This window comes from Vanellus vanellus (assembly GCF_965231255.1).
Source record: "Vanellus vanellus genome assembly, chromosome: 1".
In the NCBI taxonomy this organism is placed as follows: Eukaryota; Metazoa; Chordata; class Aves; order Charadriiformes; family Charadriidae; genus Vanellus; species Vanellus vanellus.
Window position 1 is genome coordinate 32,945,994 of NC_138905.1, and position 18,963 is coordinate 32,964,956.

At 41.8% G+C, this 18,963-nt stretch overlaps 1 protein-coding gene across 1 annotated transcript in view; it reads left to right on the forward strand.

Annotated features, from left to right (window-relative positions):
• Window positions 1-18,963, forward strand: part of PDZRN4 (PDZ domain containing ring finger 4) — a gene marked incomplete at its 5' end in the record, with an annotated part of 254,213 nt that overhangs the window by 194,801 nt on the left and 40,449 nt on the right. Inside the window, 2 exons of the mRNA XM_082491421.1 lie at window positions 12,788-13,041; window positions 14,613-14,715. Coding sequence (XP_082347547.1) covers window positions 12,788-13,041; window positions 14,613-14,715 — 357 coding nt within the window. The remainder of the gene's footprint in view (window positions 1-12,787; window positions 13,042-14,612; window positions 14,716-18,963) is intronic.

Below are 18,963 nucleotides of genomic sequence, written 5' to 3' on the forward strand. Positions count from 1 at the left end.
CTGCATTTTGGAGGGTGAGGTGGGGAAAAAGAATACATGTTCTCTGTGTGCGTGTGTAAGATAGCACTGGCTACCTTAACTGAGTTTTAGTGGGACTTCTGCACTAACAACTGACTGTGATGGTATTTTCATTTGCTATTAATGAAAGCACTCGAGGCCAGTATGCAAATTCTTTCTCACAAAAGTCGTCTTCTCTGAGAATCTCTGTCAAGAGCAGATTTGTCTCCTATGTATGTAAATATTGAATTTTCACAGAATTTGAAATCTGCAGTCCCTTTTCTCAGACATTTTGCTTGTTGTCTAACAGAATAACAATAATTAACTGCAAAGTAGTCACATTAACTTGGCAGGTGTATTTTTAAATTGCCTGAAAAGCTACCTGTGCCATTCCTGGCTGAAATCTCACCCAGTATTTCCCATCTCTTGTATGAATAGTAATCAAAGAATTTTCTTTATCCTGAGATCTTGGAGGCAGACCTGAAACACAGCGGACAAAATGGTTTACGCTCGGAACAAAGAGCTATGCTATGAGGGTTGGAGACCTGCGGCCGGGTGGTTCACTCTCAGATGTGGAAGCTGGCCAAATTTCCCCAGTGGCCTGGCCTTTCTGCCACGGTTCCAAGTCAGCGACTGAGCCCAACAAGTGTCAGGACGAATTCAAATAGCAGAATTGATTGCCGGGAATGATTTATGCCTGTCTGCCTCTCCTCGGGTGGGGAAGGTTTGTTTAAATTTTGCCCTGCCATTTTGAACTGGCTTCAGACATTTCTCAATTTATTGGAAGGCTCTGCTTTTCAGCTGCTGTTCTTTTCACCAATAGCTTTATGCGATGACATTTTACTTGACTAGCTTGTAAAGCCAGCTTACCAAGAAAGTTTAAAGGAACCTGGTTTTCTTAAAGAAAATATCTATCAGCAGTAACATGAAAGCTTCTCTCAAGTCCTACATGATGTGGGTTTTGAAACAGGAGCCTATTTGATTTTAAATTTAAGGGGGAAAATACTCTTTTCTCCAGCTGAGCCTTTCTAAATCATAACCTTTTCAACAAGTAAGCCGGGAAGAAACCCTGGAATCCGGGTACATCTGAACTGTAAGAGCATCTAGAATTAGGACATGGTTGAAATTTGCACTTGGCTACTATATATCCATCCAGATGCAGGTCTACACTGCTCCTCCCTGACCAGGTCTTATTCTTTAAAGTACAAAGATTCTACAAGCTGTGACACTGCAACGGCATACTTTGGTTTTTGTAAGTAGAAATTATATTTTTTGCAACAGTTTCTTGCCACTTGCTGAAGAAGGTTGCAGAAGTTAGCATAAATAAACACTACAAGGCAGAAGTCATGGCTAGATGGCAAATATGACATCTTAAAATCTGGCTGTGAAGTTTAATTAAGAAGTTCAGTTGAGAAGTGCTACCTTTCAGTGTTGTTGATTTTAGTGAAATGACTTAATTTGTTCTGGAAGTTTGCTTTTACAAACACTGTGCTGTTTCCAAAGCTTATTAAAAGCATTTCTAGATTGTCAGCTGTTACTCGATCATTCTTTTATAAGCAGATATAGAACTTATATCTCCCTTTATAAAGTAATCCTGTACATATAATTTGTATATTGCCAGCAGGAATTTATGTGCACCTAGCACTTCTCCTTTAATATATAATATATTAAAAAAAAAGAAAGTGCTTAATTCTTCTTTCACTGTAATGTATGTTTTTCTTTTATGAAATGTCATATAAATTAAAAAAAGAAAAACGCTTTTTAAAAAGGACTTTTTTCCCGAGACAAAACAAAGATGACATTGCCCTTGTCTTGATATCCCACAGTGTGCCGTAGTTGAAGTATTTTCATTGTCTAGGCCATAAACTTTATTTTCGAGCGCATCTATTTTAATTCATGTCCCTTTATAATTTGTTGTCTAAATTCTCAGCACAGGTGTATAATAATCACTATTTTTACTGCAGCAATATCCAGAAGGCCCTACTTACTTTGGGGCTCTGCGGTGCTTTATACCATATAACCAAAAAGTCACAGCCCTTGCGATTTTTTCTAAATAGATAAGTATAGGAGGTATTTTTTTCAGTGTTTTAGTTAAACTCTTCATGCTGCTTTTACATAAATAATCAAAAGGCTGTCAAATAATCTCATTACATAGCAAAGGATAGCTCTGTTGCTTAGAACAGAAATAATTCCTCAGTTCCTGATGTTGAAAGGTCTTTTCTGCTCTCTATGCTAAACTGCACCGTCTGATGTCAGTGCACGGCAATTGAAAGCAGCAAGAGCTGCCCGCACCTATCCAAAGGCCGTGTTTTTCTCTGAACACTTAACACAGAGATTCTTCAAAATCTGCTTGGATTTCAGTGGTATTTATCGTATTGCAAGGCGATGGTACAAATCTGCTTCATGCGGTGTACTCAGTGGCCAGTTGACTGCACAGCCTTGGCTACAAGCCACGTGTAAGCTCCCTGCCATATTTTTCAGCCATTTGGTCCTTAACGGCCTTGCCGTGCCTCGGCGAGCTGGAACAGCGGCTCTGACACAGTCTTGCCATACACCCAGAACTGCCTGGGAAAAGGAGACTGGCGAGCGTTGTGCGAACTTGCTCGGTAATTGCCCTTTGCCGACGCTTGGAGAGCCCATTGCTGACAGAAGCCAGCTGCTCCATTCTTTCCTGAAGCCCGTGTGGAGGGGCTTCACGAGTAGACTTCATGCAGGGGAAGGTTCCCTTTGCGGGTGTTAAAGAGCGGCGGCTGCTGCTGACACTGCAGAGACCAAGTCCAAGATGATAAAAGAAGTAAAAGGAGGAAGAGAAAGATAAAGGAGGGAAGCCAGAGAGGCAAATGGAGTAAAACAGAGGAAGGAAGTGGTGAGGGAAGGCAGAGATACGGAGAGAGGAAGGAGGGAGATGCTCCAGAAGGAAGAACAGGCATAGAAACGCTGGGAGAGAAACGACAGCTGTAATTGATTTTCAGCCAGGAAGGAGCTGCAGCTCTTACTACTGGAAGATGTGTACACAGCCGTGGTGCTGTATAAATAAGGTAGCATTAGGCTGGTCCTAATATTCACATCCTTTACCATTTTTCCTGCTAACAAGCAATGTGGAAATAAAACTTTAAAAACTGACAACTTAAAATAGTTCTGTGACAATGCAGTAAGCCATCACTCAGTAGAAAAGTAAAGTAATCCTACACAACTGAATAGTCCTTAAAGGAGTATGGAAGTAGGAGAGAGAGAAGCAAAAGGGAAGAAACAGACAAAAATATGTTTTATAAGGTGTCTCTCTCTGTATATATCTACATGTAGTTTCTTTTATGTTCATTGTGTGTAACTAAACGTGTACAACCATAGTGTCATTAATATTACCTGCTCTCATGGATGTTAATATTACCTGCTGTCTTTATCTTCAAATAAAAATTGTTGCTAAGCTTTCCTAAGAGCTACTGGGAACTTTCTGATACAAAAGCATCCAATGGACTTTTGAATGGCAGGTGAGGCCCCATGGCTTGCTTAATTTTATCAAATGAGTGGTTCCTCTGAATTCACATTTTCTTCTTTGAAAAAAGTGATCAAGGAAGTTGCCATATGCCATGTTCCAGAGGCAGGATGAAGTTAAACTTCATTGTAATCTATTGCTGTGTCAGCCCCCATTGCTAAGCCACTGTAAATATCTATGAGCTCGTGAAAACTATTTTTAAAACATTTAGTCCTGTAAAAAGTTGGGAGGAATTTTTGCAAGTACTACTATGCACAAAAAAAAAAAAATTTCAATATGCTTCTTCTGGAGTAAAGCCATGAAAATCAATGGAGAACAACAGTGTCAAATTAGTGTCAAGGCAGCATGAGAGAAGAATGGAAAAATTCAATGAAAGGGACCCTCCAAGTTTTATTTCAAGAGAGAATGTCCTTTTCTATTCCTTCAAGATGACAAAACAGATACGCAGTGAGAAATGCTTGTTAAAGTAGAGCAAGTCTGTTGTACGTTCATTAGAGAAAAGCAAGTGCAGATGCTTTCAGGGAGCACTCTAACCTCAGCACTTCATGTCTTTGGCCCCCCAGCAGGACGTCGGGCTGGGTTAGATGTGTGGCAGCACGCGGGGCCGGCCAGGGTTTCAGTCAGGGACGGGACCAGCCGTGACATTGGTTTAACACTCCTGCTGCTTTGCGGCATGAAACGCTGGCACGTGGAGCACCCTCTTGGCCAAGGCAAAACTCTACTTACTAGAGAGGCTGGAGGCAACATGCTGTCGGCTGCTCTTCTCTGCGGCTTTTAAGAGCCAGCCCAGTGCGCTGATGCTTGCTGGTGGATGTGCTGGCAGAAACATGCTCTCTTGCTGGGGTGAGGATTGCTGTGCGCTGGGGAAGCAGGCTCCCGGTGCTGGCACCGCAGCCGGGAGCAGGGTGGTGAGACCCAGCCAGCTGTCTGCGCCGCCGCCGCCGTCTGTCCTGCTCCTGCACAGCTGGAGCGGGCGGGAGTTAGTCCTCAGCCCTGGGAGAGCTCTGGCTCTTGCTGAGCTACCTTAAATTGAATTTTGAAATAAAAAAATAAAATCTGCCTGGTGCTTAACTGCACGCCTTAAATGGGGAATTTTAATAATGTGCCAACAGCAGCAGTTTGGAGTATCTTACTGAGGAAAAGGTCACCGCGCCCATAAGTTATCCTAGCATTTGATCAGTGGACTTTTTTCCAAAGACTTTAAGTCTCATTATTCACTGCTTATAAAGTCACTTGAGATATAAAAAGTCTTTTTATAGTAATGAAAGAACTCCCACAATTAGCCAGAAGGCAGCCATCTATCTTTTTAAACTACTCGGTTCGGAGGAGACCAGGAGTTTCAGGCGTCTGTACGTGGATGAATTGTTATGACAGTGATAAGTGTAACATTCATGTGGCGATGCCAGCCATGGAAGGCTGGGGTTTTCTTAGAAGCGAGAGACTTTTTTGGTTAGTGAAATGTAGAATATGATTCCCTGAAAAGGAGAAAAGTGAGCACACGTTATTTACAGAGTCGTGAAATCTGCCATTTAGCCCTGCCATTATTCTTTGAGAATTACAGATGATTAAAGAATGTCGTTAATTTCATCTCCTAAAACTTTAGTGGCAACTATCTTTTGAAGTGCCTCTTCCCTGAGAAAAATACATACCCTGGAAGAGAAATTGGAGAGTGATCTTATGGTAGAATAGAGACACCGTGAAGTTCACAGGAGAATACAGCATTCAGTGCAGGGGCTTAGAGATAAAAATGATTTGTTCTGAGCACACACACTGGCCTTTGATTGTATTTTTCCCCACCATCAAAGGGTTGCTGTATGTGTAGATCTCGTGAGAGATTTATATAATGTCCTATCCACAAATAGAAAGTTTGCAACGATTAATGTAATAAATGATGATCTAATTATATCAAGAAGTAACTCAACGTGTTTTATGCATGCCACAGCTAGTTTAGTCTTTATTGCCCTCGGGCAGAATCCTAATATCATCAGAAAAACTGTTTGTCAATATTAAAAGCAATTTACATAGTAAATACACTCCAGCCTTGTTACCTCACCATCTGGGTTAGCTGAGCATTCGTGTTGGTACCAGGCGGTGGTAACGAAGGCAGACCCCGCGAGTGTTCCGACTGTCCAGCTGTCACCGTGGGAGGATGACAAGTGCCAGCGTTCCCACCCTGCGGGAAGGGGACAGGTTTGGTGAGAGGGCAGCGGGAGGTCTTCGTGGAGAAGGGTTCGGGAAAGGAAAGGTGGAGGCTGCCAGAATTGAGAGGCGTGAGGTGAAGGAAACCCCCAGGGAGCAAAGGGTCCGCCCTGAAAGGAAAAGCCGGAGTAAGAAGAGCAAACAGCCTGAGAGAGATGAGAGAGACCAGAGGCAGCGAAGCAAGGGAGAGAAGGACACTTGAATACCAGCTGGAAGAGGATGCAAGAAAGATGGCCACAGCAACTAATAACATGTCTGCCGGGCAAATTGAGGGGGTCAGAAAAGGAGAATAGTGGCTGCTCACAAAGGCATGTCTACCAGCACCTGTCTCTGCGCAGCTCGCTCTGAAACTAATGCAGTGATTCTTAAATTTAATTTGGTTGTTTCGTTTTACTCATAAACCAAGAGAACTGCAGATAACACAAACCAAGAAAATTGCAGATAACAGTACATTCTGTCTTTCAAAACTCAAGTGAACGTTTTCTGAGCTGTTGCTGCACTTTCTGAGCTGAGCTTTCCGAGCTGTTCTGATGTTGTTGAACATCAGCACTAAAGGACTTGAAAGGATCTTTGTGAGATGTGCATTGCTCTAACACACAGTGAGGAGGTGGAGGGGGTATTCTCCGCTTACGCAGACTGCCAAGTGTCATGTTCTTTAGTGCAGGAATTCAGGTCGCATTTTGGTCACAGATTAAAACTGCTAACTCATTAGTGCTTTTAAACTTCTTGGAGCGGGCATAGTTATCCTGGAAGTGTGAATTATAGCATCCAAGTGTTTTTCTCAAATACGTCTCAAGGTGAGGGCCCAGATCCACAGATGCTTTAGGCATGGAAATGTTAGGTGTCACCCAGGGTGAACTTTTCCGTACACTGTTAGAGGAGATTGAAATGCTCAAAGGCATTTGTGGTGACTGATGGTTGTGCCTAACCCAGCCAGCTGTAAGCAGGCTATAGGCATGCATCTGAAACACCATCCTTTTCCTATAGTCCGTACCTTAATTGCAATTAGGCAGTCAGTCAATTTGGGATTTAAAACCCCAAACCTCCTCCTAAAGGTGGAGGGGGTGGGATCTTCAGTGATATCTTTGCTTACAATGGAGTTTTATTTCAAAACATGGAGCATGATTCTGCACGCAAAGTTTTGGGAGGCACTCCTGGTAGTAGCAGTTTTGTTTTAGTTAGAGATGACTGGGTAGAGAAGGCAAAATCAGGAGATGAAGATATTAAACGAGAGTTTGTGTTTGTTGGAGAACCAAAGTTGCACAAGGACTTCTGTATTAGTTACCTTGCCCGCTCATTTGCTGTTGTGATGAGAACTTTCTCCGTTCCCTGTACATCTACCTGGGGCACTTTTCCCAATCCAGTTTAAAAATCTTTGGACTTCCCTAGGATATCTCATTAGGCAATACTTCCAGGCAGTGTCCAGCTCTTCGCTGAGGTCTTTTGGGGATGTGCCATGTCCTTCATAAAAAGGAGTTGCAGCTGCCAGACCTGCCCACAGATGCACGGATTGTGGTGGACAACTCTGACAAAATGAAGCATCGTCTGGAGGTCAGTTGAGAGAAGGGTGCTTTTTTCTGACAGCTGCTGTCCGGATAATCAGAATTTCTGGGAAGTCACTGGGTTGTTTCCGTCTGGAAGGAAGATTTACGGAATGGAAACATGTATATTTCTATGTTTTCCCACTTTTTGTAGCATTTATTTTGTCTTACTTAGGTTAAGGCTTAGGCATAAGCTTTTCAGCCACAGTACATTTCTGCTAAATACCGGGAAATGGAAGCGGTGCTGGTTAGGCATAGGAAGATGCACAGAAGGCTGCGGTGCTGGGCATTGCCTGGGTCTATTCAGTATTGTCAAACCAGCAGCACGACTGGTAAAAGAGGGAAAGCCTCTGCTCTACAGGTAATGGAGATGTAATTCTTGTTACAGGCCCCTGGTTCAGCCTGAGGGAAGCAGCCAGAGCCTATGTGTTCAGCTGCTTGTGTAGCTTTTAGGAGGGATGACAAGATTTGGCAGTCAGGGCAACAAAGGATCAAATGGGAACAAGCATCGCTTAACTCTTCTAGCTAAAGAAGAGGAAATGTCATTAACCAGCATAATAAAAGTTGTCCCTTTACTGAACTTGCCTGAACCCTGACTGAGATAGTGGTATTGGGTAACGACTGAATTTGCTGCCGTTCAGATGAACTGGCTCAAGAAATGCGGCTTAGCACTGAACTGTAACCTGAAAGGTCAGAGTGTCGAATGCCCGTTCTGTAGATGAGCTATCACATTTGCGTTAGCAGAGGAGTTGCAATGTCCTCTCCAGGATGCGTGTCACTGATAGCTCACCTGGCCTGTGCCCCCCGTGCTGCCCAGAGAGCCTCACAGCTGGTGGCCCTCAGCAGTGGAAGTTTTCTGGAGTCCGTATGTGCCAAAAACTGTAAGACTGGAAGGAAGGTGGTATGGTTTTGTTCTCTTTTTCTGTGGCCTGCAGTTAGGGAGGGCTCAAATTCCTGTCCTAAAGAAGGACTGGTTAAACCAAGGGACGGTGTTCGATCCTATGTGCCAGTTTGCCATCCAAGGATGCAGCCAGGGTGTGGTAGCCTGGATGCATTTAGGGTGAGGGATTGGAGGTGAAGAGACTTCTGTGATGAGAGCAGATTTAGCACCTGTCAGGTCAGAGACATCTTCTGCATGGGGGTTGAAATCTCCTAGGACAGCGAGCCTTGTGTGAACTCCATCATCACGTCAGACAGCATCTCTGTCATTTCGCTGGGAAACCCGTGTGTCTGGACGTCTCTGCTCTAGCAGAACGCTCAGGTTATTCTTCCCTTTGCCCTTACTGATTAAACGGAGGGTCTCCAAGGATTTCACTCCAGCAGAGCCGATCTTAAATTTCAACTTGCGTATGCCAGGTATTTGCTGAGGATAGGAGGTTGTCTCATGAGCTGCTAATGTGACACCTTTTGTGATGGTTGTGTTCACGTGACTACACATTTTTTTTCCTTTTTTTTCCTTTTTCCCTGTTTCCTTTTGTCCTTTTTCTCTTAATATGGGGGAAGTAAAAACTACAGGAAACATATCAACATTTCTGGCCCTCTTGATTCAAAAATTCTGGCCAGCGTTAAAAGAAATTATCAAGAGCAGAAAAGTGTTAGAAGACAAGGCTATTTCATTTCCCAGTCACAGGCACTTAAATGCTGGAAGCAGTCTTCATCGAAGGACTGATTTTTCTTTTTTATTTTTTTTTTTTTAGAACCCAAAGCACAAGGATAACCTAACAACCATTTGCCTACTTTTTTTATAGTCACTGTTTTGTTATTTAGTCCTGTCCCTCCTTCCTTCTCTGCTGTCCACCTCTGTGTGAGCAGGAATAAACCTACGTACAGCGGTGCTGCATTAGAAGTGGCAGTTGGCCAGCAGCAGTTGATTTGAGCATGAAAGGCAAAGCTCGTTTGCTTGTTTATTTTCTGATGCTAATGCAGTTTTGCATGTGGCTGGATTTAGAGCAAGAATCCAAAGGGGATGGCCAGGATCCAGGCAGTGGCCACCAGTCACTCTGGGGGAGATGTTGACAAGTGGCCCGGACTTCATGGTGCGTCCAAAATGAGGGGGAGAGTGGTCATTAAACAGAAGCTTAATCTAGCAGGGCAGGACGATGGTTTACATGAGAAAAGATATGTTCTTTACTTAACATTCACAACTTGCTTGTGGATTAATTAGCCCATCTGCTACTACAAATGTATTCCCATGTCTTTGTGTTGACTGTTAAAAGTGACTGATTTCTCTATCCACTTAAAATAGTACCCGGGATTCCACTGAAAGTAACCTTTCTGAGGCAAGGAATTTATTTAATCATCCACTAAGAACCTGTAAGTGGCGTGCTGTAAATAAGTGCTCAGCTGTCTATGGCTCCCAGGGTAACTATATGTGAGTGTTAGGTTGGGGGATAATGCAGGAGGCAGAAAACCTTTCAAGAAGCTACGTAAAGAGAGCTTCCAACCCCATCTGTAGTATTGGCTTTAGGTTTTAAAATAAATTCTCTCTTCCCAGCCCCAAGTGGGCAGGACAGCTGCCAGCATAGAGTAATTCAGCTATAGATTTTCTTCTGAGAAAGGCAGCGTTCATAAATTAGGTGACCTTTATGCAGATCGACAAAGTGTGTTGATGAACTTCAAGTGACAATTTAAACAAGTATTGGGTGTTCGAAGTGCTTGTGTTTCGTGAGAAACCAACATAAAGGATGGAATGTTTTTAAAGTCTTTAAATTAAATAGCCATTTAAATGAAAATAGAGGTCAGCCATAGGTTCCCAGGATAAATGAAAATATGTATCTTTTGTGATTTTTCACACTCATGTGATTTTAAAATTTTATTCTTTGGAAATAAAATTTGCATGTAAATGGCATTGTTGTGAATTTATGTCTATTTCCTCAGAATAAATGATAAGTATTGACTGACGTGAATAAACAGAGCTTCTGGTTTTCCAAAAAAAATCTAATCACATATTTTGTATGCTATCCAAATATCTTTTTGCTTTGCTAATGTGGATCTGTGACGAAATGGTCAGCTTCTGCCAAAAAAACACATGGTTCAGCTGGGATACAGAAGGATTGTGTGTTTTATACTTAACAGGGAAAAAAATCGATAGAGTGCTATGTGGTACTTATTCCCAAGCATTTGCTTTTAGGAGAAACACCATATAGTTATCTGAAACTTTAGAAGTATTAAAAGGGTTTTGGGAGGTGGGAAAGTAAGTTTTCTGTTCCGGGGGCCTTAGGAATGAGAGTTACTCTGAGGGCCTAAAGGATGCTCTTGTTACAAAAACTGCAGAAACGGTGGGAAATTGTGTACTTGATAGGATCTGAGTCAGAAGGAAGAGTGAAGCAGAGGAGGCTGGAACTGAAGAGTGACTAGGAGACCCAGGCTTGAAGCTTTATCTGTAATTGCCTCTATAAGACAGGCTGAGGGCTGAACACCCTGGCAGTGTAACTTGTGCTATCAGAGAGGGTTTGCAGAAGCTGCCTCCTTGGGGAAATTTATTTTATTTTCTTATAACATAACTTGTTCTTTGACTGTTCTGGCCCTTCCTCTTACATACCAATGATATTTTTCCATGTAACTTAGATTAACGTAACCCAAGGTTATAATTTGATGGATGATAATTATCTTAACATAAAGTCTTAACATTTTTGCCCTCAGTCATCAGAGAAACTGTACATATGCATTAAACTTAGGTGACCAAGCTAGATGCTGTTCATATGACTTGATCCCAGCCTAGGCTACAGGGGTATGGTACTGGGGATCCCAGGCATTCAGCACAGGGAGTTTTGAGCTTTCTTATGTATAGAAAGCTGTTTAGATAATTTCTAGCCTTTTCACCATCACATTCAGCATCAGGGCTAGCTAGAAAAATCAGTTGACCTTTGCATTGGTGGCTACGCTACGGTGTGGTTATTTTGCATGTCCTTGTGAGTAATGTGGCTGTGAAAGCACTGCTTCTTTGGCAGTTGTGTCAGAGGAGAGCTGGTGCTACCTTGTACTCAAGCACATACTCTGGAAATGTATTGAGTTGATACATACATGTAATTAACGGTCAGCTGTATCATAACTATCCACATGAATAGACAGGAGTATGGTTGTATGTGTTGCCTCAAATATCACATTTTTAATTGCAAATGCTTCTCTTGGCAAGCTTAAAAATGTTCCTGAAGGCTGCTGAATGGCTCTTTTGAGTCTGCTGGTGTTGTTCTTGTTTCCGTGTTTTTTTCTTTTTTGACAAGAAAGTTCCAACAATTTCTTGAATGAAAGAGTGATTTGGCAAAGCAAGTTTTTTTTCAACCAGGATTTGCAGGGGGAAAAGTCAGTTAGGAGGTCTGTCCCATTCCTGGGGAGGGATTAGACTTAGTTCATTAAGCAGAAGTTTTACGACTTCACTGTCTAAACAACAAAGGTAATTTGGGCATGAACTTGCAGTAGAACCCTATTCCTGATTTCCTGCCAGTGTAGAGATTTTCCCAGGGATATAAATTGTAATCAGGCTTTGGTACCCTTAGATATTCACATTTGTTACTAGAAAACCCTGCCTTTCTACCCTGGCACAGGATCATCTCATCTCTACAGTAGCTCACAACAGTTAGGTTCTATGCAGCTGTCAACAGCAGCCCCATTGCTCTGGAAACAGCATAATGGTATTTTCTGCGTAAGGGTGTTGCGCAGCCCCGGGGTCCAAGGGCTTAGCTACTGACTCCCATTGACAAATCAGCCCTCGCATTTTCTAGTGGGCTGATACTTGGCAAGTTTGCCTTAAATACCTGAACTGGTACGAATTTAGCATCACCCAGCCTAGCAGTTACCTTTTTTAATACCAGACGGCCTCATCTAGGCTGGGAGGAATTTCCTGCGTTGCCTGTAGCAGAGAGAAATCTTGACACAGTCTTTTAGTTTTGCCAAGCTATGCTGCATTTGTAGCATAATTTTCTCTGGTTTATTATTTGCCTGTTTGTAGCAAATCATTTCTTCAGTTTGTTTGATTTAGACTTCTCTTTCCTTAAAAGAGCAGCAGCTGACTGTGTTAGTCAAATCTTCCTATCTTTGGTCTTAATGATTGTGTAATGGCCGCAGCAGATAAGTGACAAAACATTGAAAATTGGCCTTGTTTCTTTTTAGACATCAGAGACATGTTTATTGACATCTGCATTAATAACAATGCTGTGCCAGAAATCCTGTAAAACAGTTGCATGCCACAGAAAATGCTGAAATTGAAAATTAAAGGCACCCCTCCTTCTTTATTTGTATTTTATGAGGTGAATAAAATAGCATGAGAAAAATAATTTAAAATGTCCTTTTTAAATGCTGTAGTTTCTTTGTTGCGTTCAGATTCCATTGGGACAGTTATGGAAGAGTTCAAATCATTTCCAATTTCTAGCAAAGATTAAAGAATTTATTTCTCCTCCCAGCCCTGTCTTTCCTCTTGCATGGATGCCAAAATAAGGTCCACTCAATGTCAGCTCATGGCTTGATGTACTGCACAAATAATTCATCCCCCTGCATTTTACACCCATATTTTTATGCTTCCTTTTCTTTTGTGACTAATAACTTTTCTGTTTTTCTTTAGGTTAATGGGAAGGACCTCTCTAAGGCCACTCACGAAGAGGCAGTGGAAGCTTTTCGCAACGCCAAGGAACCAATTGTAGTTCAGGTTTTACGACGAGCCCCAATTAGCAAAGCTCATGGTAGCTCTCAGGATGTTCGGCTTGTGGATGCCAGTACTCAGACTGACATCACTTTCGAGCACATTATGGCTCTGGCCAAGCTAAGGCCTTCCACACCACCAGTTCCTGATATCTGCCCTTTCCTCCTTTCAGACAGGTATGGTTTATCTTCTGCTGTTTACCTGTGGGATTGAGGCATTGCAGGGGTACGGTTGTAGCCTTCTCTTGAAAAAGTCTCAGGAACGCTTTAAATAAACTGTAAATGTTGTTGATCACCACTGTCCCATTCGGGCTTCAGTGATGTTTTTCCTAAACTCTGCTTATGAATTAGAGCTACAGGAAGGGATCTTCGCCATGTTTACTTTGTGTTCATTTGTTTCATCCAAAGCTAAGCCCTAGTCAAGAAGAACACTTCTGTGTTCCTAAGTACCAAAAAGGCTTCGTCAAACCTAGAAAGAGCTGTCTTGTTGCTTTCTGTTCTTCCAAATTTCTTACCAAAAAATCAAGGAAACCAATTATTTAATTTAAATGCCCCCTTATCAAAATCAAAACAATTCCAAAAATACAGGGATCAAATGGACAAATTCACCTATCATATGACAAATGATATGAATTAAATTATCCCCCGGTTGAATTCTTTGAGATTGAACTGAATGCAAACACCAGCAGGTGGTGCTTATACAAAAATAGGGTGTAGGCTTTTTCTTCTTCAGACTCCACCTCATTAGCAACATCATCCAGTGGTTTACCCTTGCCTTCCACCTGTAGCCAGCAAAAATATGATAGTCCTACAGCTTTCCCACTGACTTCCTGGCATGCCATGCATCTCTGGCGAATTGATGCTAATGGAGAACATAACACTTCTGACTTTGACGCAGCTCCATTTTTAGAAGTTCTAGGTGAGCTGGGCAGATGATAGACACGGCGAGAACTTGCGAGCCAAATGCTGGAGTGAGCCTACCACTTACTGCTGCACAGCTAGGAAAATGATATGTGTATATTTTCCAGTTGTTACTGGATATTACTAAACTGTGTGCTACTGTGATTGAAGTTCCCATGCCCTCAGCATGGGGAAAAGTTTCCTACCTCTGCTAAGATAGATCCACACTGGGTGCTGCATGGCTGGGATCTAAGGCTGTACCTAAGTGCACGTTGTGAAGACCTCATTCTCTGTGCTCCAAGCCCATTTAACGTGCAGTTTACTGACATTTTTAAGTGTGCAGTTACTCAAATGCATTTCACCACCCTGTTATCACTTTAACAGAAGAGGATAATGCAAGTTGTTTTATGCAAGTTCTTAAACGATTTGTGAGCCTGGTGTGGCTTGTAGATTGTGGACATTCAAGATGTTATAACCATATGATTAGTGAGTTGCCCCTGGCCATGATGCAGCACGTGAATCTGGAGTTAGGTACATTTATGAGCATAAGAAATCCCAAATTGTCACAATTAAGTAGTTTGGCCCAAAACATACCCTTTTAAGAAATCACCCTGTATAAATCTGTCAAAAGATAAACCCAGCCAAACTCAGCTGGAGTATGAGCTTTTGAAAAGCCCGTGCTACTTCTCGGTGCAGTTCCTTTCAGGCCATCAGGCCGTTCACAGTAGCATTCCAGGGATGAGAAAACTACAGAGGAGTGTGTGTGTTTGGGAGGGGAATTATCGCTTTTTAATTAAAAAAAACCTATTGCCTCATCTACTGTTGTTGTACTGCTTTGTTCCACATAGCTGCCATTCTCTTCACCCAGTGGAGCATGAATTTTATGAAGGTAATGAGTATCTTTCCAGCCTGCCTGCTGATGCAGATAGAGCAGAGGACTTTGAGTATGAGGTAAGATCACTGGCACACTGCAGCCTCTCCTTCTGTTATTACAGATATGGTATTTGCACAGCTGATAGCGGGCTCCTTTGAGAAAAATAAGAGTGGGAATACTTCTTAAAAAGTCAGCACCGAAGACTGTTTTATTTTATACCTGTGTAAGGTCACGGGCTTTACTGGGGTTAGGCTACACGTGTGAAATGTGAAAGCAGAATTTTGCAGTGGGTGGCTGTATACAAGTCCGGGAGGCTTATTAAACATGTTCTCTCTTTGTGCAGTGGAGACTGTAACTCAGATGCTTTGTTTTTGCAGTTTTAACACTTTAAAGCAAGCCTTTCCAAAACTAAAAATGGTAACTGGAAGCTTAATTGTTTTTTTTTCCCCTAATTTTAAGGATTAATTGGCCTTGTATCTCATGCCGCAGGGATCAGTCTTCCAGACACTTGGATATGTGCTTGAGTGTTTGTAAGATCAGGCTACAACTTTGAAAATGAATATAATTTCTATTACTTGCTCTTTGATATTTGACATTGTAAGTATTGCAATTATAAGAAATTGTGCTCTGTACCACCAGTCTCCCTTTGCTGTTAATGAATTTTACTCTCCAGTGACAAGGGTGGATGTGTTTCCGAGTCACTGGGAAATCATTATGCGAGGCTTCCCAAAATGATAACATGATTGGTGATGTTGCTCTTCATTAGATTTTCATTTCAATATCTAAATAGTCTTCTTTTCTGCCAGTCATTAGCTTTTCATGTTTTCCGCTATCATCCAGTAACAAAATATTTGTAGGGGCAGGCATATGAAGCAGATGGTTCCTTTTATTATTCAACAGTGCCGAGTCTTCACATAAGTTCAAGTTACTGTATTTTAAATAAGAGTGATTATAAATAATTAAATATCTTTAATACAAGATTAAAAATATCCTATCCTCTTGTTTGCTCTACCTTAAGAAACCTTTTTAAGGTTTTCATATAGCTGCTTGACATTTGGAAATGAAATGAATGGCGAAAGCTTTGGCAAATATGCAGTGTGTTCACTTTTATCGTGTCTTTAGCAGCTAAGATGCTCTATTGCACGTTCAGCCCATTGTTCTTTTCTTCTAGCAGCCTGGGGAATCTGAAATTCTTCCCTCAGGAAGCAGAACAATCAAATAACATCTACTTAGTGAATCTCACTCAGAACAAGCAAACTTTTATTTGAACTCCTCAAAAAATCATTGCTAGGGATTAGTGAAATCATCATTTCTTCCCAGTTGGCTTTTGGTGTGATATCTCACAGCACAAGGGTCTCAGAGCTTAAGTTCTGTTTTGACTCCCCATGTGTAATGTATTATTAAATTTCTCTGTCAAGTGTGTTTGTTTATGGTACTTCTTCCTTAAATGTAATAGAAACTTTTTTTCTAGTAATATTTAAATAAGTTAGTAATCTAAGCATCTAGAAAAAAAGTTAAAAAATAATGGTTAGATAAAAACAGTTTTTCACCATTGTATGATAGCATTAGTGACACATCAATATACTAATATATTTCAAATTTCTAAAGAGTCTACCTGGTGGAATCAAGTCATCTTTATGACCATTATTAATCCCTAATACTAGCTGGCATAAGTATTGTGACAATGGCAAACGCTTGGGCAGGTTCTCCGTTGCCCGTAATCACTACTAATCACACCATCATAGTCATTAATTTGCTGTCAGCTGTGATTCAGTTGCCCAAGGCAAATTCACTGAGTGACTGCAATAAAGTGTTTCATGTGAAATTTAAGTAGGGAAGGAACTGTCTAGCTTCCTTCGAGCAGAATGCTTTCTACTAAATATGAAACTTTTGAAAGAGAAACAAGAATATCTCGTAGCCTTTAACTAGCAGACCTCTAAACTTGAAAGACATTCCAAAAATTTAAGCCCATATGGTAATATTATGATTTAGGTTACTCATTGGTTCTATTATCTATTTTTTGACATTCTTATAAGACATTATTAAGCTCCCTTGCCGTAACTAGGTAGCTGAAACAATTGAGAGCACTGTTCCCAGAGATATATATCTCCATCCAAAAAAAAGTCTCATAGAGGACAGAGTCAAAAGGGATTTACTGGCTGTTGTTGCTGATCCAGGGGAGAAGCAGCAGGACAGTGCGCAGAGCAGAGGCTATGGTCCAATGCTGTCAAGTTCTCTACAACAGTATTGGCTTAGGTGTACCCTGCTGTGGCTACTCAGTCCTACCCTTGCCTTGATGTTTTCTGGCCCCTCGGTTATGCCAGCATTACTTTTTGTGAAACAGAAGTGAGAAGTAATTTAAAAAAAAAAAAAAAAAAAGATTTTTAGAACGGTTATTTTTAACCCAGCCCAGCTGCCTAGTCTAATTTCCAGCATAGCTCCCATAGCTCCACAAGCTGCTGTGCTGTGGCAGCAGCATCAAGGAAAGAAAAACTGCCCAAGCATTTGGGAAGACAACAACTTTTACTGTCATCCAGCATCTAAGGGTGAAAGCAGCAAGAAGAGAGGGTGCTTATGACACTGCGAGCTGCAGGATGGGTGGAAGAAGCACAGAGCCTTCTCCATCTCCCACCATTCGATTTTTTCTGTGTTTAGGGGAAAGAGGTTTATTGTCATTACTGTGCTATTTGTAGAAGGAGGATTGTATCAGGGCTCCCCGATTTTATCATTGTTTTTTTCTTTGTAACAACTTTCCAGTGTGAACCTTAGCTAATCACACACAGCAAAAAACCTACCTGGTGTTAGGAATATGGTCCAGTTTCCAAACCGCACATTAGCGTTCCCATTGTATTAAAACGATAGAGATAAGTAGCTCACAGGTCTTGATGGCAATCTTAATAATTTTTAAATAGATTCAAAGCAGAACCTGGAGATTTCAGAAAGGAATTGGAACAAGATTGGTTCTTATTGTCCAAAAAGCCCAACAGCATCCTGGCTTGTATTAAAAGCAGTGTAGTGAGCAGGACAAGGGAAGTGATTGTCCCCCTGTACTCAGCATTGGTGAGGCCACACCTCGAATACTGTGTTCAGTTTTGGGCCCTTCACCACAAGAAAGACAATGAGGTGCTAGAGCATGTCCAAAGAAGGGCAATGAAGCTGGTGGAGGGGTCTGGAGGACAAGTCTTATAAGGAGTGGCTGAGGGAAGTGGGGTTATCACTCTCTACCACTACCTGAAAGGAGGTTGTAGTCAGGTGGGGGTCAGTCTCTTTTCCCAAGTAATGGGCAATAGGACAAGAGGAAATGGCATCAAGTTGCACCAGGGGAGGTTTAGGTTGGATAGTAGGAAAAATTTCTTCACTGAAAGGTTTGTCAAGCATTGGAACAGGATGCCCAGGGAAGTGGTTGAGTTGTCATCCCTGGAGGTATTTAAAAGATGTGTAGTTGTAGTGCTGAGGGACATGGTTTAGGGGTAACTTGGCAGTGCGAGGTTAATGATTGGACTTGGTGATCTTAAAGGTCTCTTCCAACCGAAACGATTCTATGATTCTAAGATAGTGAGCAGAAAGAGAACTAGAGCAACATCTCGTCATTTCCTAGAAATGGTTTGTAAGTGAAGAATGCATCAGTTCCGAGCCACAAATGCAAAATACTCAGCCAAATTAGGAGGTAAGGAAATAAGATGACTAGCGACTGAGGTGCTGTAAAAAAGAATATCTTCCAAGAAAGGAAATGTCCTGGAAAGCTTTGATCAGCTTGGAACTTGCTTACAGATATGTGCTGGCATTTAAGTACCTGAGTTACTACCATAAGAAACAAACAGCAGGATCACATATGATAGCCAGCACCGGGGATATGGACTTATGCTTGCCAGTGGATTTGGTAGGATTAGACACTTACAAGACTCTTCTACTCCATTTGTAAGCTAGAAAAACCCAGTGGGTTGTGCTCAGATTGTCACAGCACAATAAACTCAAGTATGAGCCAATTGTCTTGGAAGGATGAAGTCCCTGGGAGGCTCATTAGGCTCCATACAGTACCACACTTTAAACAAATGGCTGGGAAGATGACAAAGCTGGGGGATTGCTGATAGCCAACTTGAGCATCCTTATGTTGCTGCTGCAAAAACTTGTCCTAAAAGGAATCCAAATTGTTGGTAGATATTGAGACGGGTCAGAGCCAGCACTAGTCAGGGTTGGCAGAAAGAGATCAAAAGATTTGCAATTCTGGCATAGCCAGATACCCATGAGGACTTTTAAGATAAAGCAGAAATTGACCAGTTTGTAAATGCTCAGTTGGACTTGCAGCCAGTGTCACTGAAAGAGAG